The sequence below is a fragment of the Populus nigra genome, chromosome 5, assembly GCF_951802175.1.
Source record: "Populus nigra chromosome 5, ddPopNigr1.1, whole genome shotgun sequence".
In the NCBI taxonomy this organism is placed as follows: domain Eukaryota; kingdom Viridiplantae; phylum Streptophyta; class Magnoliopsida; order Malpighiales; family Salicaceae; genus Populus; species Populus nigra.
The window spans coordinates 1,050,233-1,075,528 of NC_084856.1; the positions used below are offsets into that span (position 1 = coordinate 1,050,233).

General features: G+C 36.1%; 5 protein-coding genes across 7 annotated transcripts; 3 read left to right on the plus strand and 2 right to left on the minus strand.

The window, feature by feature from the left end:
- The first annotated feature begins 7,058 nt into the window (after positions 1-7,058).
- LOC133694006 (protein FD-like) lies at positions 7,059-8,540 on the plus strand. The gene is made up of 2 exons (XM_062115411.1): positions 7,059-7,951; positions 8,066-8,540. The coding sequence occupies exons 1-2, from the start codon at positions 7,118-7,120 to the stop codon at positions 8,135-8,137; spliced, it is 906 nt and encodes a 301-aa protein (XP_061971395.1). The 5' UTR covers positions 7,059-7,117; the 3' UTR covers positions 8,138-8,540.
- Positions 8,541-15,400: 6,860 nt separating this feature from the next.
- LOC133695251 (CO(2)-response secreted protease-like) lies at positions 15,401-16,194 on the plus strand. The gene is made up of 2 exons (XM_062117156.1): positions 15,401-15,605; positions 15,764-16,194. Exons 1-2 carry the CDS (start codon positions 15,401-15,403, stop codon positions 16,192-16,194), a joined length of 636 nt encoding a protein of 211 aa, XP_061973140.1.
- Positions 16,195-16,620: 426 nt separating this feature from the next.
- LOC133695249 (CO(2)-response secreted protease-like) lies at positions 16,621-20,561 on the plus strand. Of its 2 annotated transcripts, XM_062117152.1 has the most exons (9): positions 16,646-17,343; positions 17,525-17,784; positions 17,875-17,986; positions 18,090-18,609; positions 18,748-18,848; positions 19,005-19,244; positions 19,353-19,467; positions 19,559-19,769; positions 19,875-20,561. In XM_062117152.1, exons 1-9 carry the CDS (start codon positions 17,165-17,167, stop codon positions 20,435-20,437), a joined length of 2,301 nt encoding a protein of 766 aa, XP_061973136.1. In that variant the 5' UTR covers positions 16,646-17,164; the 3' UTR covers positions 20,438-20,561. The 2 variants fall into 2 exon arrangements, with proteins under 2 accessions (XP_061973137.1, XP_061973136.1); XM_062117153.1 differs by lacking the exon at positions 19,875-20,561 and having other exon boundaries at positions 16,621-17,343; positions 19,353-19,514; positions 19,596-19,648.
- A 215-nt stretch (positions 20,562-20,776) lies between these two features.
- Positions 20,777-22,227, minus strand: LOC133695252 (SKP1-like protein 1B). The gene is made up of 2 exons (XM_062117157.1): positions 21,829-22,227; positions 20,777-21,174 (listed from the first exon to the last, which is right to left on the minus strand). The coding sequence occupies exons 1-2, from the start codon at positions 22,126-22,128 to the stop codon at positions 21,001-21,003; spliced, it is 474 nt and encodes a 157-aa protein (XP_061973141.1). The 5' UTR covers positions 22,129-22,227; the 3' UTR covers positions 20,777-21,000.
- Positions 22,228-23,018: 791 nt separating this feature from the next.
- LOC133695250 (uncharacterized) lies at positions 23,019-25,148 on the minus strand. 2 transcript variants are annotated; one of them, XM_062117154.1, is made up of 3 exons: positions 24,841-25,148; positions 24,136-24,603; positions 23,019-23,786 (listed from the first exon to the last, which is right to left on the minus strand). In XM_062117154.1, exons 1-3 carry the CDS (start codon positions 24,949-24,951, stop codon positions 23,091-23,093), a joined length of 1,275 nt encoding a protein of 424 aa, XP_061973138.1. In that variant the 5' UTR covers positions 24,952-25,148; the 3' UTR covers positions 23,019-23,090. The 2 variants fall into 2 exon arrangements, with proteins under 2 accessions (XP_061973138.1, XP_061973139.1); XM_062117155.1 differs by having other exon boundaries at positions 24,136-24,659.
- Between the last annotated feature and the right edge of the window lie 148 nt (positions 25,149-25,296).

Sequence of the window (25,296 nt, forward strand, 5' to 3'; positions counted from 1 at the left end):
CATATTTAGAGTGAAAACGATCCGCTGTATAGCTGTTCTTTTAATTTTAGTGCAGGAGTGGTGGAGATAAGAGGTTAGTGGGCTAATCTATAGAGCCGTCCTGAATCATAAATGTGGAGAGCCAGCCCAACCTCATAGTTTTGGTTGTCAGATTGGCACAAGGTCCCCGGGCTACACTTGATCGGGAGTAAGCACTAATGTGATGACACGAGTTTAGCAACGAAGTCAGAAATCATCTGAGCACAAGCGCCTACACTAGTTAAGGCAGGTAGATATGGGGAATCGAGTAATTTAGATTTATAGGTTTTTGTACAGACATCACTTTGAAAAAGACTATCAGAGAGAGAGCTCCACCTATGACTGTGAACATTACTTTTGAAGAAGATAATGGCTGGATTTTACTTGGAGGATTAGCAAAGAGATTGAAACGTGGTTGAAACGTGGCTTTTGTGGGGCATGGAAACTAGCTTTTTTAAGCTTTTCCCTTTGAACCTGCCGATCACTGTAACCAGCACCAAAAGAAATGTCAAAGCTTGTCGTTTAGCAGATAGAGCCATCGCTATATTCTACCGAGCACTAGCAGATGGCCAATCCGGGAGCATATATATAATGCTCCTTCGTAGATGTTTTTCATGTTTTTTGAGGCCATCTTGTCATCGTACAAGCATGGCTCTTTTATGGCTAGAACATAATCACCATTTTCATTCTCAATCATCATATTTCACGTGATTCCTGTACCATAGACCGGAATACAATGGATGGTGTTTTTCTCTTTTAGCTAGTTTTTTTTTTTTCCTATCATTGATTTCAATTGCTAGATCTATTCTTAGATCAGTTTGTATATGGTATATCATGAATAAATTCTTTTGAAATCAAATATCAAACACGGGATTGGAACAATTGGCATAGCGTTAGTGGATGATTGTTTTCTAGATACCATCATTGCTTCTTTTTTTTTTTCTGGGAAAAGAAGTTCACGACCCGTGAACCTTCTACCTCGATGCAGCATTGTTCCGTCAAAGTTTTCATCAATTGCAGAAAATTCCCCACTCCTGCCTCTGATTGGAGCCTAGGATGTGTCTCAGTCTTAGTTTGGCTTCTCTTAGAACCAACTACCGATCATCATCTTGGTAAGCTATTACCTCAAATATTAGCTAATGAAATGCGAGCCTCTTCTCTGGCAGATTCCTTCTTTTGCTTCTCAGCTTACAAGGCAGTTGCCGCTGAAAACCCCACTTCCCTCCCGACTTGCATGTGTAACCACTATATTCATCCTCCCAGCCTCTCTTTAATACAAATCGAAAATTGATGACAGGAGGGACCAAATGTCTTACAATATCCATAATCTTCTCCATAATATCAGGTCTGAGTTACTGTTAACCTAAATAACCTATAAATTGTTCGCAGTCGAAACTTGGAAATAATTGAAATACACTTCCATTCTTTTCTAAACTAATCAAAAGTGCTAAACAAAAAACTACTGTTTTGAGATTTCTGAGGACTCGTGAAGGAATCAACCTCCCTGGGCACAAGAAAGTGAAAGAACGAAAGGGACAAGAGAAGCGTGAAACGTTGTCTCCCTGTACGTACCTCCCGTCTCCTCTCTTGTGGTACGTCTGCCTAATGATATAGATTGTAGACCTATATATCACTCTTTCACCTCTTTATTTACTCATCTGATATCTGTATGTATGTCATCTGTTAAGGGAATAAAGGCACCATCAAACATTATCGTCCTTTTAATCCAATAGAGTGGAGTGGCAGACGATAGTCTTGTTTTGACCAAGAGAAAAAAAGGAATCCTTAGTGCGTTTTATATGCAGATGTGACTGGGTTGGGATGAATTGTCTAGGTATCATAGAAAAGTGGCATGGGAGGAGACAAAAAAAACTGGCTTTTGTCTTAATCCATGTGTGCTTTTTTCTTATTACACTCTCTACTTCAATGAGCACTACATGTCTTTCATAGAGGAATTGCTTTTACGTGTGAAACATAAACTATCATCAGTCTTTATGGAAATTTCGTAGGGGTGGGTTGTCTTCACGTATCTTTTCTAAAATTTTCCTTTCTTTCCCAAACATGTCATCCTTCTTGCCCCCACATTAGTGATTATGAACCACAATTGAATTTCATGAATGACCTATCTAATTAACTATGACCAGATGCTATTATACACCCGCACATTTTGCACCCCTCAGTACCTAGAAAAACCAAAAACATAGATATTAAACTTCATTCCTCGTATCGAACTCCTGACTTTGTAGGTTAATTTGTTAGTTGCTAATCTAAAATCGGACCAAAATCAAGTTTTATTTTAACCCAATCAAACTTAAATAAAACCCGTTAAATTATAAGATTAATTCAATTAATCCGTTCAAACCTCAATATGAGACCAGACGCAATCAACTTTAAGGATTTTTTTTTAATTCTTGTTCAAAATAATATCATTTTATTTAAAAAACACAAAATAATGTTATGTTAGGTTATCCCATGAACACAAAATCCTAGCCTTGAATCTTGTTAAACAGTAGGCCGGGTCCTATAAGGATACGAAAAGCATCGTAGTTGGCTAGTTAAGATTTTGACAGGCATATAACCATTTACGCGCACGAGCATTGGTCAGCAAATTACTGCTATCGGATACCAATCCTTTGATCCCAAATGATTATATACAGCTTAGCTTCTACTACCAATCAGAGTTTAACCAGTCCGGGTTTGAACTCTGGACTCGGTAGCTAGGGCGTTTGGTTACATTGAGCTAGCAGGCTATTGTCACGCTCTCGAAGATCATTAAAGCAGCTTGCTCTTGTCAGAGGGAGGAGTTAAATGACCTGGAACTCAATTTTAGCTAGTCTGGCTGGCTATCAAGAGTCTCTGCACACAGGCGGCTATGTCAACCTAAGCACAGCAGTATAGAGATGCATCCACGTCATCAGTAGGTCTGATCCCGGGAACTGACAGCCTTTCAAGCTTGCCAAACTGATTCTAGTGTATTAAAATCAAGTTCGAAAGTGCTGCTCTATATGTATTACAGATAACTATAGATGCTTGCTTTCCCAAGTTACCAGCGAAAGGTGGGATTTTTTTGCATTATAATAGCCTTTTCGATTGAGGTTTGAAAAAAAAACAAATCTAAAAAAATTATAAATTATATTTTTTAATTAACTAGAATTTTAAAAAAGTTTTCCGTGAAACTTGTACAAGAATATAATATTTTTAAATCTATGATTGAAACAAAAACACAGAAAGCACAACACCATGTCACAGAACACAAACATGATAAAGCACAACTAGGCGACCCACCTCACTTGTCTATAGGGCTCGCCTTATCTTCTTCTCCAAATAAGATAAAAATCTGAGGAAACATTGGTCGACAGATGAGGCTGTTCATGACAGAATCCTCGACCATGCTTCTTTTGGGATCGATCCTAACACTGTTTAGTGGAAAGAAAGCTGGACGTGTGGATAAGACGGAGAGAATGAGCTATTTTTCCATCTAAACAAAGAAAAAGAAATCTCCCGTTGCTATGTCTTATATAGTAACTAGTTCCATTCTAAAAATGATATCTTGAATCTCTGTTCCAGGATCGGTATAATAATGGAGGTTTCTTAAGATTGGTTTCAAATAATCATGGGGTGTTTTTTTTTCCTTAAAAAAAATATAAAAAACTTAAAAAAAAAAAGATTCTGTTTCCAAAAATATAAAAAGACAAACTTTTTGGAAACCAAATAATGGTTGTAAGAAAAAAAACTTGAGATACTGTTGTTGGTTTTGTTTTTTTCTTTCTCAATAATAGAATCCAAACAAATAAATTTTTTATTTTTATTTTCAAAAAATTGAAATAATAATAGAAAATAGAAAAACAAACGATACCAGACAATCATAAATGAGTGGATTGATGCATATTTTTCTCCATCATCTAATCCTTTCATCTACTCTCTCAATTCTTCACCATTACACATCCTTTCAGCCAAACAAAAAGGAAAATAACACATCATCCCCCACTAACTCCTGTCATGGCAAGTTGAGCAATGGCTGAGGCAATAACTTGCACTGTGATTTGCCAATTGGAGAGCCCTTAAATTGATTCGGCCGCATTCTATCCAGGGGAGTAAAAAAGCTCCTTGTGCTTCTCATCTTGATTTTTCTTATTTTGATAAGGAATCTGTAGTAGCCTTGTGGCCATCCAAAGGAAGAAGATTGGTACAATTATGGATGATTGTACATGTTCCATCATGGGTCATATCAAGAAAAAAATGAACATATAAATTATTCAGAATTTATTAATATTTTTTCCCACGAGACATTAAATTAATAACCGTTTATTTATTTGTTAGGAAGTAGTTTTTTTGAAAAATAAATTCTGAAAAAATAAATTTTAAAAAAAATAAATTATTTTGATAGTGTAATGAAAAATAAATTGAAAAATACTTTTTAGTATTTGGTTATGTTATAGAAAATGATCTGAAAAATAATAACTTATTAATGTTTTATTTTTCTCAAGTTTATTAAAATAATGAGGAACAAATCTTACAAATTAAAAGGTTGAATAAGAATGAAATTGAAAAAAAATATAATTTCATAAATTATCTCAAATAAAATAAATAATAATCAAAATAATAGAGATCAAATCTAAAAAATAAAAAAAATAAAAGATGAAGAAATTAAAATAATAATAATTAACATTTCATAAATTATTTCAAATAAAATAAGTAACAATTAAAAGAATAAGGACCAAATTTGATACATAAAAAATTTCAATAAAAAAATAATAAGGGAAAAGTAAATAACAATTATAAAAATGAGGACCAAAGTTAATATAAAAATTAAATTTTAAGAGATGAAATTGAAAAATAAATATTCAAAACAAAATATATATAGCAATCAAAAGTTTGAGGACCGAATTTGATATAATCAGCAAATAATATGACATTTCTAAATTTTTCACAACTTTCAAAAAGTGTTTTCCACCTAAATTTTCTGGAAAAACACTTTCCTCCTCAAAACTAAGCTAAATTTTTCTTTTGACTAGAAAGTGTTATTCGTTGACTAACTTTTCTAATGACAAATAAATACAGGGAAGATTAGAAAGTGAATTCCGAGAAACAAATATAGCCTAATATTGAACTTAAAATCTCTATTTTTTATCATTTATCATGATTGTTTTTAATCTTTATTAACGTATTGATCCAACATAGCTATTTAATTGTGAACTCTAAATCTCTGTCTCTATACTACAGCGTTAACAATTTTTTTATTTTAACACTAATAGGAAAGAATAACATTATAACAGTTTTGATGTGAATGTATTAAAAACAATAAGAATAATCAATTAATGCACTTTGATTGTCATGGCAAACTCTTTAAATCAATTAAATTTAAAGGGGGTTAATAAAAATTATATTTGTTGTACAAGTAATGTGATTTACTGAAGGTGTGAAGGTAGAGCTTGTAACACCTCTACATTTATAAAACAAATAATATGTTATTCTTTGTTATAATTATTTAATTTAAATTATAGATATGGATGCAAATTGATTTAATGACCTTTTTGACGGGGAGTATGAAAATGTCATGAACAATATCACTCAATATGTTTCACATGACTGTAGTTGTAGGAATAATATAAGGTATAGCGTTTATAATAGCGGTAATGCTGGTGAAAAATGTCATTAACAATGTTGCTCAATATGTTTCACATGACTGCAGTGGTAGGAATAGTATAAGTCATAGCAGTTATAGTAGTGGTGATGCTAATGATAGCAAATGCAAATAATGATGACGATGACAATGACAACAGTAACAAAGACAATGATGACGATGAGGGTGATTCATTTTGGCATAGAGAATTTGATCCTTGAAACTAGTATTGTGCACGGTAGGTGCACTTGCAATGTATTACAATTACTACAGCTATAAGGAGCCCTACATGATTTCGTACAACACATGAATGCAGTGGTTGAACGAGATTTTAAATGGACATTAGATACATTATGTAAATATGTTTAAAATGAATGCAATGACATTTTAGAGTTTTTATTTTGAATTAGAAGTACAATATGGACTGAAATCGTCAAGGAGAATGAGTGTTGTAAAGAAAGTTGGCAGGTTTCTTTACATTTTAGCTCTGGGTGCTTCTAATAAGGAAATCCAGGAGAGATTTCAACAATATGGTGAAACCCTGAGTAGGTATTACAATGAATTTCTGAAGGTTATGTGTTTGCTAGTAGTTGAAATTATCAAACTAGTCGATTCAAAATTTTCAACTACACCACGGGAAATTACTATGAACCCGGGATATACGTCACATTTTAAGAAAACATTAAATATTATCAGCGATTGAATATATTTGTTGTTTCAATTTCATTATATAATTCATTTTGAAGTTAACTTACAATAACTAATTTAGATTATTTTTTTTTTAGAACTGTATAGTAACAATCAATGACACACATGTGCGTGCTTGTGTGTCATAGAAAAATCAAATACCTAATTTCATGCCATAAGATTTTTATATGATGTTGTTCCATGATCAGAGACATATAGAAGCAACAAGACTTTTCATATGGATTGTGTTCGTGATGAAATTGCTTCAAGTTAGATGAGAGAATTGTAGAATTTTTAAATTTAAAAGTAGTTGATCTTAAAAATATGTATTAATTGTTCAATGTCATGTTTGGAAGAAATTAATGTTCTATTTGGTTATTTCATGTCCAACCACAATCTCAATTATAATTTTAATCAAATATTAATGGCATATTTTTAATGGAGAAACAATTTAAACCATAATTTTTATCAAAAAATAATTCAAGTGTACTAGCTATGTAAAAAAGTGATTTTTTATAAATTATTTTTTCAAACTACAACCATAAAAGCAAGTACAACACTACACATAATCTGAAGCGATTTTAATTTATTTTTCTTAATTTTAGTTTAAATTTTAAAAAAATTGGGTGTGAAAAATGTTAATTTGAATTTGTTTTGTATCAGAGTTAATTTGTATTTAAAATTTCGATATATATACACAGTAGTACATTTATGAAGAGAACCAAGTCAATCAGAAAGAAACATCATTTCATCCCCAGTTACTCCTAGTGCTGTTTTCCCTGTCAAAGCATGTGGTCATCGCCAGGAGCAAATATTGATAACAACAACACGAGCAACAGTAAAGTCTCTGGCAATTCTCCTTCAAAATGCTTTTCCTCTACATGTTCTTCTCCTTCACCTTTCTCTCCTTCTCCTCCAATACCAAACCAATCAATGAACGGAGCCTCAATGGAAGAAGTTTGGGATGACATAAACCTAGCTTCTCTTCATGATCATTCAAATACTAACACAAGCAGCAACACCAACCACCATTCTTTTAATGGTATGGTCTTTCAAGATTTCTTGGCTAGACCTTCCAATAAAGACACATCAACAAGGGCTGCCTCTAAGGAACCCTCCTCTGGCGGGGGTAACAGTTTCTTGAAGAACTCTTTAGGGCCACCCCCAGCTACCATGCTGAGTTTGAATTCTGGGTCTGATCATTTTCATTATCTGGAAAGCAGTAATACTGTCCCTGTGAGGCCAAATCCACAAATGCATAGTCATGCCAATGGTGGCACAATAAGTTTTGATTCTTCTCTCGATTCCCCCTTTGATGCCTTGGGTTCTTCTTCAGTGTTCCTTTCCATTTGCAAAAAAAGGCCTCAAGAAAACGGTGATGTCTCTGGCGGCGATCGGAGGCACAAGCGCATGATCAAGAACAGAGAATCTGCAGCTCGGTCCCGGGCTAGAAAGCAGGAATCTTGCTCTCCTTTTGAAAATTTGTTTTTAGTGAAATTTAATGATTATAGAATGTTAATTTTTTATCTTTTACTAATTTTGCAGGCTTACACAGTTGAGTTGGAACGTGAAGCTGCTCATTTAGCACAGGAGAATGCCAAGCTTAGAAGGCAGCAAGAAAGGGTCAGTACTGTAGAAGAGGAGTGTTTGTTTCCTGATTTGGAATGTTGCTAATTTACACAAACCAAGAGATTACGTCATAGACTGTGAATTTCTTATGCATATTTGTGTTTGCAGTTCTTGGCAGCAGCTCCTGCTCAGCTACCAAAAAAAAACACCCTCTATAGAACCTCAACAGCTCCATTTTGAGAATTTATTAATCCCACTTGCTCTTTTCACCCATCTTTCTGGCTTCCCAAATTTTTCCTTAAAGGAGAGTGAGATGTTTCCAATGTAATATTGCAATGGGCTTTTGCTGTTGTGTTAGATACATCTCAATCAAGCGGCTGTGGTGACAGGAGAACAAACAAAAGCTAGGAAAGTGGTAAGGACAAAATAAAGTTGCATGGATTGGAAGCCGCAGGACCAGTGGAGGGTTCTTATTTTTGTTTGCTTTAACTATTCCTCGACTCTCTTGTCTTCTTTCCCATTTCTGCTTTTATGCTTCTTCCCACTAAAGACGCTGTGATGTTGGGACAGATAAATGCCGAGGGAAATAGCATTTTCTAGTCTTTTTTGCCTATAAATATGCATCTCTGTTTGGCTATCGTTATCACGGTCTCTTCTAGCGTAATCTCTTCGCTCTTATTAGTATTTCCTCGAACCCCCTTTTCAGTGCTCGCTTTTCCTATCATAATTTATCGATTTCAACATCTTTTATGGATCTTTCACAGAGCTTTGTGTTTTCCATCTTTTTGTTTATCTGTGATTCCAAACAATCTCGCAATTTAGTGCTGTTTAATTGAAGAATCTGGCATTCAAATGTGAAGGAGGCAGTGGGTTAATTTCATTCAAATGAATAGGAATAGGATACTTCCATTGCTTTGCCCCTTATTTTCCCAGAATGAGAGAAACAGAAAGGAGTCTGCAACACCTCTGTTCCATTGTTCAAGCTTCAAACAACTATCGTTGACACAGTAAGGACCATTTCATTGCGCGGCCATGTTGTAAGATGTGGGTCAGCATGAGACCAAAGCAAATTGACATCTAGCTTGAACATTCCACATAAAGCATCAGCAACTTTCTTGTGATGCTACAGCCTACAGCTAATATCAACTGAAAATTATAATTGAAAATGCCTTTATAAAGATGTTTATGATTTTTTTTATAAATTAGTACAAATAATTTAAAATAATAGGGGAACAACATCATTGAAAAAAAGATGGGCGAAGTAGTATAGTTTGTCTGTACATATCATGGTTAAAGAACATGATTTTTATAATTTATTACTATTCAGAATAAAATAATCATCGAGACATAAGATAAATCCAGTAACATAAAAGAAGTTTATCCAACAACACAAAAAAAAATCATCAACAGTGACCTGAATAAGTTATACTTTCTGTTTAAAAATAAAAAGTGACTCACTTATTTTTTAAGATAAATATGATACTTGGGTCACTAATGATAATATTTTTTAATATTGTTGGATTTATTTTGTCAAGATTCAAAGCTTCAATGTATCTCAGAGTTTTTTTTTAATATTTCTTTTTATTCTCTCCTGTCCATTTAATATATTTTTCATTGAATTTAATTGTGATAAGTTATAAAAATTATACCTTTTAACTGTAACAAAAAAGAAATTTACTGTATTATTTCGCTAATTTTTTTTTAAAAAAAAATAACTGAAGTTTTTATCACAGTTTTTTTTTTTAATAATTTCAAGGCAATGATACTTTATTTTTCTTGAAAAAGAAAAACATAGTGATGCTATATGAAGGGAGGTTAAAACAACATAATTTCAATGCCATAAACAACTTGGCACTCAATGATTTTGACTGTGAACATGACGAATCGTGTTTGGTAGTTCTTAGTTTAACAGTCAACTCTAACCATGATTTTATTTGCCTTTCGACTTAAGTCATGTTGTTTATATGTATCATCAACCATTTGTTAAACCCGGGACTGCCCAACTGTGGATGGATTGATTTGGAAAATCCATAACTTGGAACCCTAATCGAGTTTTAAGTTGCATAAAAAAAATTGACCCGGTAAAATCTAGTTGTCATGTCTAGGTCATTAATGATTTAGTTAACACGATTAAATATGATTTAAGCTCGACTAAATTAAAAATAAAAAAAAATATTATTTTAATAAAAAAAATTAACTTAAATTGACTTGATAATCTGCATATTAACTCAATAATTTAGTAATTCAAACTCTTAATGGGTCAATTTCTGAATTGAGAATGATCAATTATTATATTTTTTTTCTTTATCCGTCAACCGACTCATGATTATGATTTTCATCATGCATTTTAAGTCGAGTTGTTTCTTGAATTTTTTTAATAATTTACAAGCTATGGTGAAGATTAGAATTAAACCATTATAACTAAGATTAGCATGAAAAATGAATGTCAATTAATATTCTGTCAGCTCCATCGCTTATGGGAATATGCTACCATGAATGGGAAACTGTTCACGAGTACAACTAGCTAGCGCACACGACGGGGAAAGAGGGTGCCTCCACGTGAGAAGCACGTGCAAATACATGCTAAGCATGTCACGTGGCATTTTTGTCAGTTTGTTGTCGTGGCAGTTTCTGATTAGCCATTTGTTTGCCTTTTCTTTTGAGCAAAAATTAGCATACGCTGTCGTGCCAATTTCTGATTACCGAATGTTTTCCCTTTCGGTACAAAATTAGCCACTTGTGGCCGTGTGGGTCCTTGTTAAGAAAAGGAGGAGGCCTAATGAATAATCATGGGCTTTCGATTTGGACCATCTCTCCACTTGAGAGCCGTTGCCCACTCTCTTGGCACTCAAAAGCACGGTGGTCATATCAGGTTGGGGGACTGCCCCGAAAAAGAATCTGCTTCAGAGGGTTAGCTTACTGATCACATCGTATTGAATAGATTATTTTTATTAAAATAATATTATTTTATTTTTTAATATATTTTTTTTAATGTTTCCCAAACCAATTTTAATTAGATTTATTAAATTTTATGGAGCTAATATATTTTTTAATTTTTTTTATATAATTTAAGGATATCTGGATCAGCTTACGCGCATCACGATTAATTCCCGAATCTACTAAACATTCTGCAAACTCAGTAAGCAGGTAAGACATCAGAAAGATAATAAACATGCACAAATAAAATTGAATCTGGATGTTAAAACAAAAACAAGTCACTGTCATGACCGTTAGACCAGAACCTCAAGTATCACATGTAACTTGAGTCTATATAATTAATTTTCCAAAGCAATCTACCAAGTTGTATAAATTCAACAACTACACTCAAAAGGTTGATTGCAAATTGCAGAAAATGGGATCCAGCATCTAGGCCCTATTAAAAAAAATAAATCCAATAACCTTTATATATATATATATATATAAAGGGGATAAAGGTAGCTTCGGCCCCACCCACGAAGTAGATGTTCATGTAAGGTGGATAAAAGTGGTTGTCTTTGCCTTGGGACAAAGAAGCATAGTTATAAAATTTGGAATGTATGGTAGGTGGATCTCGAACTAGACTGCCTTCGGATAATAAAAAAAATGAGGGAAGGGATTTTCTTAGTATAATTCCGTGAAAAACATGGGTTGATTTATGATATGGTCAACCCATATAAAACTTGGTAAAAAACCACTTGTAAACTTATTAATTTTTTTATATAAAAAACGATGTTGTTTCTAATTTTTTTAAAAAATTAAGTTATTTATGATCCATGCTTTACTTGAATTCAGCTTCCAGAACCAAAGCCAAGAAGCAATGAAATTGGTGGCAGGAATGGCACATTATTTTCCATGCATAAACAATATATTGCCTACTCAGTGCTTGTTTTAGTATATGTTCTTATTATTTTCAGCTCAAGAAATTTGATGTATGCTTTACCTCATTCAAATCCATCAATGATAGAGAGGAGGGACTCAATTTAGAGGATTTTAAAATTTGTTTGGGACCTAAATTGAATAAGACGAAAAGAAAGAAACGAAAGAAAAATTAGCGATTGAATCAAGAACTAATATATAATCGGAAGAAAACAGAAACACGAATACAAGATAGTTAAAACATGAATATGTGATGGATACTAATTTTGGTGGGTTATTAAGTGGTATTAACTTGTATGATAGTTAATTTAATGACCCGTTCATTAATTTTGAAATTTGATTTATATTAAATTTTATTTTAAATTATTTGTTTTACTAAAATAAAATCATTTTGAGTTTTAATTAAAAAAAATTCTATAATGATGTTGTTATAATAAAAAGAATTATATTGACCCATTGATATGCTTAATCAACATGTAACTCCACTCTTAAAATCTATGCTTGTAACAACTTTGATTCGAAGAGTCAGTTGAGGCCAGAAAATGGACCTACATTCCGGCCACCATGCAAAAGATTCCTTCCCCAAGTCCTAACACAACTGTATACTACTGTACACTGTTGCCGACAGATATAGATTCCAAATCAAAATTATTGTCATAATATAATTAGAAAATGATTATAATCATTCTCAGCCTGCACCAAAAATAGGATTCCGCAGAAGTAACTAGTGGCCCTATATGTCTCAAAAAGGAATATATGTCTTCGATGCTTAACAAAAAGCAATCACGCTCAAGTTGTTCGCCAACATCTTCCTTTTGCGGTGGCTCCATTTTGTTCATTTGGGTGTTTTGCCACATGGACACCAGCACACCCTCGAGTTCCAACTCGCGATTAGGGCACAATCTATCATCAAATTAATATTGAAATGTGGACCAAATACAATATTCGCTCTAGTTGGAAAGTTATGCCCACGAGTGGCTCCGTTTGCCAAGTTTCTTTGCTACATTTGTGCTTCAAGATGTCGGCATATTTAGAAATTTACAAAAACATTGATTGAACTATCAAATTACCTCTAATTATCTAGTTAAGTGAGTTTTTTTACTATTCAACTCGTTTTTCACCCGAAAAATATTAAATTATGAGTTGAGACTCAAATTAGTGTTTTTAAAATGTGTTTCACGATATTAATGTATTAATATTAAAAATATAAAATAATATTATTTTGATGAGTTTTTAATTAAAAAATAATTTTAAAACAAATCAAGCACGCGGCACCGAACATACCAAGCATCATCAATTTGGGTGATCATTTTTGCCCTTGACTTCCATGCACCAGCGCCGACACCACCACATCCCCCTGTTAAGTGCAAAAACTGAGAAATAGGGCACACACAAGCACCGTTGTACTGTTATAACTAGCACTAGCCTGTTTGCTAGCAGCCTTTACACTTGAATCCAAGCATCCCTAAACTGGAAAGCACATGAAATAAAGTTTTTACCTTATGCTTTGCATTCCCTTTTCTCCTCTCTATAGCATTTCTGATAGAATATCCAGGAGCAGCTAGGGAGAGGATAATGGGGTTTATATATTGTTTACGCGGGAGTTGCATCAGCAAATGATTCTTTAAAGAATGACCATGCTTAGCTTCTGGGATTTTTGTTAATACGATGAACATATTTGAAGAGCTCTGTGCCAGATATTAACATTTAAGGCATTGGAAAATTTGGTTAAGAAAATAGTTAATAGAGATATTTGAGATTTAATCTTCGATGTGGGTGCTATGGCCAAATTGCAAGATCATGCCCGATAAATTCTCATGGAAGCATGGCGGAGAAATTGGCTAGCATGAAGGATGGGGGCGGCAGAGGGGACTAGCCCTGGTGTTAGGGTAGAGCCAGCAAATCTTGAAAATTTGGCCATGCAGCTAGAGAAAGGCGAAACTCATGGAGATTGGCTAATTGTGGCACGTGATAGAAAATCTAGGAGTAATAAGGAAAAGGATTATACGTTATCATATAATAAATATGATGCTCTAGAAGGCCCAACTATGAAGGTTGAAGGGCCTATAAAATAAACTGGGCCGAAACATGTAACGCAAGTGGGCTTGAGTCCAGTAGAAGGATAGCTCAGTTAGAGGGTCAAAGGCTTGTCTTTGTGCGAGGAGAGCCCAGTGGAACTAAAACACCTGGCTACAAGATTGTAAATAATATTTTTTTAAGACGACACGAAAACAACGTATGATTTAGCACCTTTAGTGTAACCTGAGAACAACAAGAGAACTCGCCGGTAAGAGATGGGGGTACCTCAGCTGAGGGCAAATAATAATACAAATAGTAACACTCGGCGTGGGATCTCAGTAAGCAAATAGAGAAGAAACTCGGGAAAGTCAGTCCAATTTTCAACTAACAGACTTACCAATGATGGCAATGCTTATGCTGGCTCATGGCGAAACTTGGAGCTAGGGAGTCTACGCAGCTTATGATTTGAGTCTCCTCCTTTTAGAATGAGCCAGCTTACAATGAATCATTGTTTCTCTAGAACTGTTTAGTTTGTTTTTTATTGTACCAAAAAAAATTATGAAATTGATTTCAAATAATTTTTGGTAGTTGACATGTTTTGGTTAAAATTAAAACCTTTTAAAAAAATTATCTTTTATGTAAAAAAACAAAAAATTCCAGGTATCTATAAAGTAAGAAGTTAAAATTGGGTGAAAATAGTTCTCAAGCTTGAAAGATGTTTTAAACAAAGTAAATTTTAGACTTCAACATGTTAGCCTGGCTTGTACTCAAGTCTGGATTTGGATTTATTGTTTCATTATTTTTCACCAAATAAAATTTGAATGAGGGCTTGATCCATGAATTATTTCATTCAGCTTCCAGCCTATTGGTTTGTTCAATCTATGAAAAAAAGAATCAAATAATCAATTTTTTCAGAATTCTTTAAATAGTATAAGAACAGATTTTTCAGTTCAAAAATCACCTAAATAATAAAAACGTTGATGTTTAATTTGAGTATGTTTGTGCTTGTTAGGAGAAAAAAACGCCCTAGTGCTCAGCTGTAAACATGGAATTTCAGGGTTTGCAGCACGTTTATCAGCAGCAGAGGCACGGTCAATTGCTAACAAACCTGAAGTAGTATCAGTTTTTCCCGATCCTGTCTACCAACGCCACACAACTCGGGAGGAATTGGTCTTGTTTTGGTTGATGACACAAGGGGAGCTGCAAATAATTTCATGGAACTTCCAATGACTGATCAGTTCAAAGGATGCTTCTGCAGTCCTTTCCTACATAAACTCAACCAAGCAAGATCCACGCTATCATCTCGATACAACTCAGCTGAATCAGCTACAAATTTATGGCAATTCTCTTGCTGACAAATTTTGAAACCTCCCAGAAATCCAGTCGCAACAATCGTACCTACCAAAGTGGTGCCGCAATATAAGCCAACCTTCTGGCATACTTTTCATCCAGAGGCCCTTCCTCCATCTCAAGAAATATCCTCAAGGAAAAGCAAAGCCTCTTCCTCCTAGGCACGTTATTTCATTGGATTCATGAATAGTATCTCCCACGAGTCACAGAAGCCTAGCCTGAGCATATGTGCATATAAATTGTTCTGCTGTCTCCGTTCTTTGCACCTTGCAGCCTGGAATGGCAGCACCAGTAGCAAACAGACCGGCAGCTTGGCAGGCCAATGATAAAGAATTGACTCTAAAAGGTACAGAGCCCCCACTATTCAACGTGATTTCAGGAACTTCCATGTCATGTCCACATGTTTCTGCAATGGTTGCTGTGGTTAAATCCCATTATCTTTCATGGAACCCCTCTGCAATCAAACCTGCCATTTTGACAACAGGTAAAGATCTACAAAAACAAAAATTAAATCACTTGGTGATTTTCATAACCAAATTAATGGTGTATTTTCTGGCCTACAGCATCTCAGATAAGCAATATGAAGACCTCAACAGCAACAGAATTAGGTGTCATACCCACAGCTTATGATTAAGGGGGCAGGAGAAATAAGCACAAGTGGACCATTACAACCCACAGTTTATGATTATGGGGCAGGAGAAATAAGCACTAGTGGACCATTACAACCAGCTGGACTTGTTTATGAAACCGCAACCATTGACTGCTTAAACTTCCTTTGCCATCACGGCAACAATACATCCACAATTAAAGTTATTTTCAAAGATGTTCCAGCTGGTTTTGCTTGTCCGAAGGACTTGAGTGTCGATCTTATGTCCACTATCAACTATCCATCCATAGCGGTTCTTAACCTCGCTAGAAATCAGATCAGGACCATTAACAGAACCCTAACGAATGTTGCTGGAGATGGTGCTGCAACATACTCTCTAACCATTGAAGCACCAAACGGTATAAAAATCGCAGTGGTTCCAACTAGCCTGCAATTTAGAAGAAGTAACAATTTCTGGTCAATATGACAGATTAAAATTGACCCGATTGATATTTTACAAGAAGAGTTGTTAACAGAAGTATATGGACACTAATTTTGGTGTGGCAGGGCATGTGCAAGAGGCACAAGCATTGATTTGATGAGTTCTATCCTAATTTTGGCTCATTCACTATTCCTTTTCCACACTACATACATTGTTGCCAAAATTGATACCCGATGAATAATTCTTGTCCTCAATCATGAAAATGATGAAAATCATACTCGGCGTGCACCAAAAATATGATTGGAAGAAGCAATTACTCTCCCTTTATGTCTCAAAAAAAGACAAAAACGTGCTTGATCCCTAGTGGAAAGATACCACATTTGAGAGTAATTATCAACCTCTTCTTCTTCTTTTTGAAGTGCAAAAGAAAAAATTCCAACAACTCACTTAGCAAAAGCATATCTAGATAAGGGGGTAGGAATGACAATTGAACAAATATAATAAGGATAATACAACAAAAAGAAGCTATTCTCAATATATCCGACAATGTTTTTTGAACTTATTTTTTTATGGCACATACAAGCATTTCAAATAATTTATTTCTTAACATGCCTTTACCAAAGAGAATTTTCCTTGTAATTTGCTTTCAGGCACACAAACGGGTGTTAAGTACATGAATGGTTCCCTTGCCAACCTTCTATTCTACATTTATGCTCAAGATGGGGGCGCATTTAGTTGGTGCCGTGAGGGCAATTACTATAAAAATATCTTGTACCACCACCACTTCCATGTACCGTCACCACCCCACCACCACCACCTCCACCATTTCCAACTATGGAGTGCCAAAGATGATCAATGGCGCACTTTGGAGGATATGTCATTGGGTCTGCGGCTGCCTACTATCACATACAACACCATCATACTAGTATAAGTAGCAGTAGATGGCTGTCTAATAGCTTTCTCACTTGTAATAACATCAATAAACTAGAGTAGCCTTGCCCCATCAGTTAAATCTATGAAATATTCTGCCCTATGCTATGTGCTGTTCCTTATCCTCTTTGATGTATTTCTGGTAGAATCAGGAGCAGACGAGGGAGAGAAGGATGGTGTTTATATTGTTTACATGGGAGCTGCGACAGCAAATGGTTCTTCAAAGAATGAACATGCTCAGCTTCTGAGCTCTGTCTTAAAACGGTGAACTTTTTCTGTCCCATACTCATTAAACTCACCTTTAAATGATCTGTGTGATGGCTTGACATTTATAAATCAGAGCAGACGATACAATCTAAGAAAAACATGATAAATTTGCTTTTGCTTGCGCAAGTAATTCGATATCAAAGTGATTCGGTAGCCTGAATATCTTTGTGCTTGCTAGGAGAAAGAATGCTCTAGTGCACAGCTACGAACATGGAATTTCAGGGTTTACAGCTCGTTTATCAGCAGCAGAGGCACAATCAATTGCTAAAAACCCAGGGGTCGTATCAGTTTTTCCTGATCCTGTCTACCACCTCCACACAACTCGTTCATGGGATTTCTTGAAATACGGAACCGATGTAAAGATCGACTTGAGCCCCAATTCTGACTCTAACTTATCTTCTCGAGGATATGATGTGATCATTGGAATCCTGGATACAGGTAAAATCTCTTGTACTTTCTATATAAACTCAAAGCATCATTTCTTTTTCCAAAAAATGACGTGTAAGCTTCGAGCTACATGAAATGAAGGTATTTGGCCTGAGTCTAAGAGTTTTAGTGACAAGGATATGGATCCAATACCATCAAGCTGGAAGGGTACCTGTGTCGAAGCTCGAGATTTCAACTCATCCAATTGTAATAGGTAAAACCTGCGCTGTCAACTAGAATTTGGATATCGGACAATTTTTTCTCCCATTAATCTGCTTATGTTTATTCATGATGTTCATGGTTTTGATCCTCAACAGAAAAATAATTGGAGCAAGATCTTACAATGGCCCTGGCGATGACGATGACGGACTTGTTAATACACCAAGAGATATGAATGGTCATGGCACTCATGTAGCTTCGACTGCAGCAGGAATTATGGTCCCTGGTGCATCTTACCATGGATTAGCTTCCGGGACTGCGAAAGGTGGATCACTTGGGTCAAGGATTGCTGTGTACAGAATATGTACGCCAAACGGATGTGCCGGGTCCAGTATATTAGCTGCATTCAGTGATGCCATTAAAGACGGTGTTGATATACTATCATTGTCACTAGGTTCACCAGCATCACGCATCTCCGATTTTAAGGAAGATCCAATAGCCATTGGAGCGTTCCATGCTGTTGAGAATGGTATCACCGTGGTCTGCTCTGCAGGGAACGATGGGCCATCGGAAAAAACTGTTTTGAATGGTGCGCCCTGGATTCTGACAGTTGCTGCAACAACCATAGATCGGAGATTCGAGTCTAATGTTGTGTTTGATAAAAACAAGGTGATCAAGGTAAAGATGTTTTTCTTAGAAGCAATCAAGTTTCTTTTCTTGATGAAGTTACCTTTAAGTTTTGCTTTTGCTACTAGTAATCTTTCATCCAATAAATTGTGGATTTGAAACATAACGAGTGTTCTCATTTCAATTCAGGGTGAAGCCATAAATTTTGCCAATATTGGAAAATCTCCAGTACATCCATTGATTTATGCGAAGTCAGCTAAGAAGGCCGGTGCGGACGCAAGGGATGCCAGGTATGCAATATCTATGTGATAGCCCCTTATTTTGCTTCTAAAGATGACAAATAATCACAAATGCATTAGCTTAAACTCATAAGAGATACAAATAGTTCACAAGGATCCTAGACATTGGCACCAAAGACTTGTGTCATAGAACATGTGTTGGTTCAGAAACTGCAACCCAGATTCTATGGATGGGAAAAAGATCAAAGGAAAAATCGTCATCTGTGACAATGATGAAGATATAAACTCATATTATAAGATGAACGAGGTGCGGAACTTGGAAGGAATTGGTGCTGTCTTGGTCAGCGACAAGACAAATGGAGATGCATCTGATTTCGATGAATTTCCAATGACTGTGATCAGATCAAAGGATGCTGTCGAGATCTTTGCCTACCTAAACTCAACCAAGTAAGACAATTATCTCGGTACAATCTTTACATGTAGCTGTCCGAGTGACAGATTCATGACAACGTTTAAGGATACACTTTAGTTCTGAAATTTTTGATATCTTCCCAGAAATCCAGTTGCAACAATCCTACCCACCACAGTGGTGTCACAATATAAGCCAGCACCTGCTATCGCCTACTTTTCATCCAGAGGGCCTTCCTCCATCTCAAGGAATATCCTCAAGGCAAAGCCTGTACCTCCTAGCTACATATTATTTGATTCGATCCACAGGTATGTGTGTTAATGAATTCTTCTCTTGCCTTCCTGCTTTGCAGCCTGATATAGCCGCACCGGGATCAAACATACTTGCAGCTTGGACGGCCTATGATGGAGAAGTAACTGATGAAGGTAGAGAAATCCCAAAATTTAAAATTATGTCAGGAACCTCCATGTCATGTCCGCATGTTTCTGGAATGGCCGCTGTGCTTAAATCCCATTACCCCTCTTGGAGTCCCTCTGCTATCAAGTCTGCCATTATGACAACAGGTGAAGGTCTATAACAAGCAAGAGTAAATTACTTGGTTCATATTTCATAATCTCGTATTAATCTATGAATTCCTCGGTTTCCTTCCTTTTTTTCCTGGAATACAGCATCTCAGATAAACAATATGAAGGCCCCAATAACAACAGAATTAGGTGCTATTGCCACAGCTTATGATTACGGGGCGGGTGAAATGAGCACGAACCGAGCATTGCAACCAGGGCTAGTTTATGAAACCACCGCCATTGACTACTTATACTTCCTGTGCTATCACGGGTACAATATATCCACAATTAAAGTTATTTCCAAAGATGTTCCAGCTGGTTTTGCTTGTCCGAAGGAATCAGAAGTCAATATGATATCCAATATCAACTATCCGTCAATAGCAGTTTTCAACCTCACTGGAAAACACAGTAGGAACATTACCAGAACCCTCACAAACGTTGCTGGAGATGGTACCACAACTTACTCTCTAACAATTGAAGCACCTATTGGTCTAACAGTCACCGTGCGTCCAACTAGCTTGCAGTTCACAAAGAACGGCCAAAGACTGAGTTATCACATAATTTTCACTCCAACTGTCTCTTCATTACAGAAAGACATGTTCGGGTCAATTACATGGAGAACCAAAAAATTTAATGTCCGCACTCCATTCGTCGCAAGTAGTAGGTGATTCAGGAAACAACTGCATCAAACAGATGCATTTTACAAGTAATAAATACAAGAATGCGTGTGATGCTCATAGTATATCATCTCAAGCTCAATGCGTATAAATAAGAATGCATGTTGCCAGGCTACCTGAGAATTGTATTTATATTTCTCACTGAGATCTCTCAGCCTAGTCATTGGATAAGACTGCAAGGGACCTGAATATCCCTAATATCACCTTAAGATTGGATTTCTTCCAAACCTAAACAAGAAATTGATCACTTCATAGCATCCCAATCACATAAAACTTGCTTGCAGGTTCCAAACATGTGAGGTGCCAAAGAACTGGTAGCAGAGCATCATATGGTGAAACAACGATAGCATATCACAGATGGCATAATTAGGTCATCTAAAACACAAAGAAATTACAAGGCAAGGACATATACCATATCAACACAGTGAAACTGACGTGGAGAGACAAGGGACATGGAAACAAAATGGAAATTGTTTGCAAAGCATTAAAACCTTAACATCCATCCATGTCCAACACAGAAGGCAATTAGAAATACAGGTTGAACTTCTTTCCTTCTACTCAAATGCCCACTGGTTCTCTCTCCGAACCTCCTCCTCTTCCTCTGGTGTAAAGTCATTCTTGATGTTGAATGTCTTGCGGATCTCTTCTGGAGTCTTGCCCTTGATCATATCAGCCACTCTCTGACAAGTGAGGTCCAGCAAGTTCTTGATGTTCAGATAATTGGCAGCCTAAACACCACACAAAATTCAAGTAAATGTTAGACAGAGACATAATTACAGCCAGAAATGCAAGAACATTAAAATATGTCAAACAACAAATTCAAGCAGATCTTCATCTACATAAACTACATCTTATTCTTATAACCCTCAACAGTAAACAAAAATCCTCAGATGCACAAATATGACTTCTTGAGATCTATTACCAAACTTTCCCATCAGGCGCAACCACACGGAATGCTCACAACCACAGATATTGTTAGTAGGCTCACTTCAGAGCTTCCATTAAACCCAGCGAGCCAGCATAATCGACACTATTCCAAAATTCTAAGCCAATTCTTTTTCTTATCTCTCATCTTTCATACCGCAAACTGCATCAGCAACATTCATAACACCAAACGTCTTATAAAAAAAATTCTGAAGGCATAAACTTCAACATCCCCATTGAAGACAGACTTCCTGATTCACATTATATCCCGTAGACTTCATTACTTCAACAGCCACACAAGCGGTCAAATCAAATCCAAACCCTAACCTAGTAATTAATTAAAGCTATTAAATTAAAACCCTAGAATTCAATTAAAGCAATTAGATCAAAACCCTAGCAATTAATTAAAACCCATAACAGAAAAACCCACACAAGATAAGTAAAGATTAAGAACATGCCAGGATGAGATCGAAGAGAGTGGCCTGGTCAACTTTGACGAATTCAGTATCCCAAGCTTTAAGATCATCAGCAGCAGAAGAAGGACGATCGTCCGATTTAGGGGACTCAACGTGCTTTTTGCAGTACTCGATCACCTTAGCAAGAACCTTGCTTGTGACGTTAGGTAAAGGGATACCGTTATCAGCGCAATCATCTTCAATCATGTGTTTTATAGTCTGCGATTCAACGGCTACGGCTTCGTCGACCTCAAATGACTCTCCGTCTGAGCTTTTCAGAATAAATTTCCGGCCCGTCGACATTGTTTTTCTCTTTGATTGAGAGAAAATAGAAGCTACAGAGACAAGAAATTATTGTTAGCCTTCTCGAGGAAGCAGAAGATTTTTTATACTGTTTGGGATTGTGTAGCCCGATATTTAATCTACGGTGTGAAACGGTGGCGGTGAGATCGTTGTTGTTTATGAGCTTGCCACGTGGAAATTATTTTTCCTTTCTAAGAAAGAAAAACCAGCATAAAGGGCTAAGCCCAGATTACTGTATTGGAAATCATAGGGCCTTGTTATGACAAGGCCAAGTGGTGGCCCATTACAAAACTAGAGTCAACAGTTATCGGGGATCGGATCCATATCTATATTAAAATAATATTGTTTTATTTTTTTTATTACTGGTCTGGCTAAATATTTTTATTATATTTTATTATAAAATTATTGACTTGTTTTTTTAATGAAGTAATTGAACTCTCTTTTTTTTCTACTTAATAATTAATGATATGATAACCCTAATGAGTTTTTGTAACATACCTTTTGTTTTGAACTGTTATGATATCATTTAGCAATCAAACCATCTTCGTTGTTTGTAGAAAAAAAATCCAATCTAGAACTTAATTGAATTTTGAAAAAATAAAAATAAATGCTGTAATACTTGAAGGAAAAATTAAGTAAATTTCAGTTTCTCCATATGCTTTTCTCCGAAACAAAACCATTATAGTTTAATCCCAAAAGCAAAGCCAAGATCATACTTAAGCCCAGCTAAAAATTCATTGTCAAAATGATTTGCAAACATTATCAGAGCACAGCATGGTTGATAGGAATGTGAGCAAATATTTCTCTGCCCTTCTTTAGCATCAAGATCTTGGCAGCTCACACTTGCAAATAAGTAGAAAAAAAATGATGGCATGCTAAGAACTATATAATTGAAGAGAAGATACCACGTCCCCGAAAAAGGGAGCCTTTCATGTTGCTGTGAAAAAGATAGCCCCTGGTCATCAGAAGGACCAGTTGGATCTAAGCATAAGAGCTAATATTTTGGCATTACCATCCCTGGAATATGTAATGCCTGGTTTCAAGCAGAACTTCTTCCCTATATTCAATTTTACATATGATTCGGCTTGCAAACGACCATGGTTGGTAGGATCTACAAAAACCCCGCTGAGGCACAGACCCCATCCAAATTCATCTTCCGCGTCATCAAATGCATTTAAAGCCCATTGTAAATGCTTGGGATTTGAGTTTTTCATCTCAATCCAACCCCCAATTCTAGTACTCTCATCAAGTTCCGACTCCAACTTTAGAGCTATATATCCAGTTCTTGATGTGATCTCTTGGCTGCTTGCTCCCACAGGTAGTGCAGAGTCTTGGAACGATATTTCAGGAGATTCGTGATGTTTCAGAAAGCCAACAGGAATGGCAAGGGCTCCGAGATTATGACTAGATGATTTCGCGACTTGCTGCAGACCCATAAGTGAGAATTTTATTCCTTTTGGAAGTTGACAAACAATTTGGCCAAAAGTGCCGAAGTCATGACCAATTCCATCAAAAAATGGCTGCCTTCGCAGTCCAGAAACAGACTGAGCCATCATAGCGATAACATTTGATTTCCTCACTGTTAAGCCAATTGCCGCGTCATTGGGCTGATTCAAAAGTGGTGGTCCAACAGATGAAAGATCGGTAACACCATGTCTCTGCCATGAAATGAGAACCTCAATTAATTTACTAAATAAATTTGGAGACAGCTGCAGCAACAGTCCCTATCAAAATACACATCAGGATATAACATAGTTCCATTCCCATCACAATTAAGAATAGAATGAAACACGAATGTCTCGATGGGAGCAGCACCTTGCTTCAGTATGGTCAAGCAAACTCATCTGCACCATTAAAAGAATATAATAGCCATGCGACAAAACGGAAAGAAAACCGCTGGAAGGTCTCGATGCCTAACATAGCTAGCAAGCATTTCCTGTTTTATTGTTCAAGTACACAACAAGCGAAGAAACAAAATTAAAGTTAACATTGGCAACCAAATTATACCTGATTGGAAGAGCTTGCAGTCATATCAAGATCTCTAAATTGAGCTCCTACTGGGATTACAATAGCAGAAAACCAGTCATTAACATTTGCCGTGTACGACACTTTGGCTAGAGTAAGTGCACCTTCCGAGACACCACCAATCTCTACTATGCCTTTTTGACTAGCCACAAACTCTGCCAAAAGAGAATCCTTGTGCCGAACAATTGTTTCAAAACTTAACCTTGAACTAATCCCAGTTTTTATTCCTGCTCTACCAACAGCATCACAATGCTCCTGATCAATATCACCCACCATCAATATCGCTCCCGAAACATCAACCTCTCCCCTCACAAGTGTACTGTTTTCTTGAAAAGGACTCCCTTTAAATGTTTTATAAAAGGAAAGCACTCTCTCAACCTTATCCTGCCTGTCTCTTAGCTTCATTAGATCTGAAAACGCTTCTCGTTGCAGCCGTTTCAGTATCTCAATCTGTAAATAATAAAATGGCAAGAGATGTAAAGCTCCATCATACAGCTTGCTGTTACCTAAGAAACCAGCAAGTTTCTGTCAAGCTTAAGCAACCCAGATTTCTATCAAGTTACTAATAATGGAATCCAATTAGTTCAGATTGCTCTAGCTAACAATATTGAAAATTCAATTAACTACAGGAGCAATAAATTAATTAGTGATGAAAATTAACAAGAAAGAGAAGAAATTTGCAAGTACCGGATTGCGGCGAGAAGAATTCTCGCGGCGGCGAAGGAGGCCGTCGACGAAGTCTTGGCCTGATTTTGCGACGCCTTTGATTTTGTCTACTACTGAAGCTACAGGCTCCATTTTCACCAAAACCCTAAAAGGAGCTTGATTTGAAAAGCGGGAGCGGCAAGTGCTGACTCACTGAACAGGAACTATCGAGTCGAAATTAAAATTATGTTTAGGGAAGGAATAAACCGATGCGTTTAGAGCGTGGAAATGCTATGCTCACTTCTAGTATCAGGGTTTTCTATGCTGTTTCGATTCAATTTGACAGCCGTCCCTCGTTTTTTATGAGGTCAAAAGGCTAGTTATTAGATGGTGTCTGCCAGTCTGGTATATTGGATACTTGTTAAACCCGAGTTAATATTTTTTATTAAAATGAAATTTTATTTTTCTATTTAAAAAAAAAATAGTTTACCAGGTTTG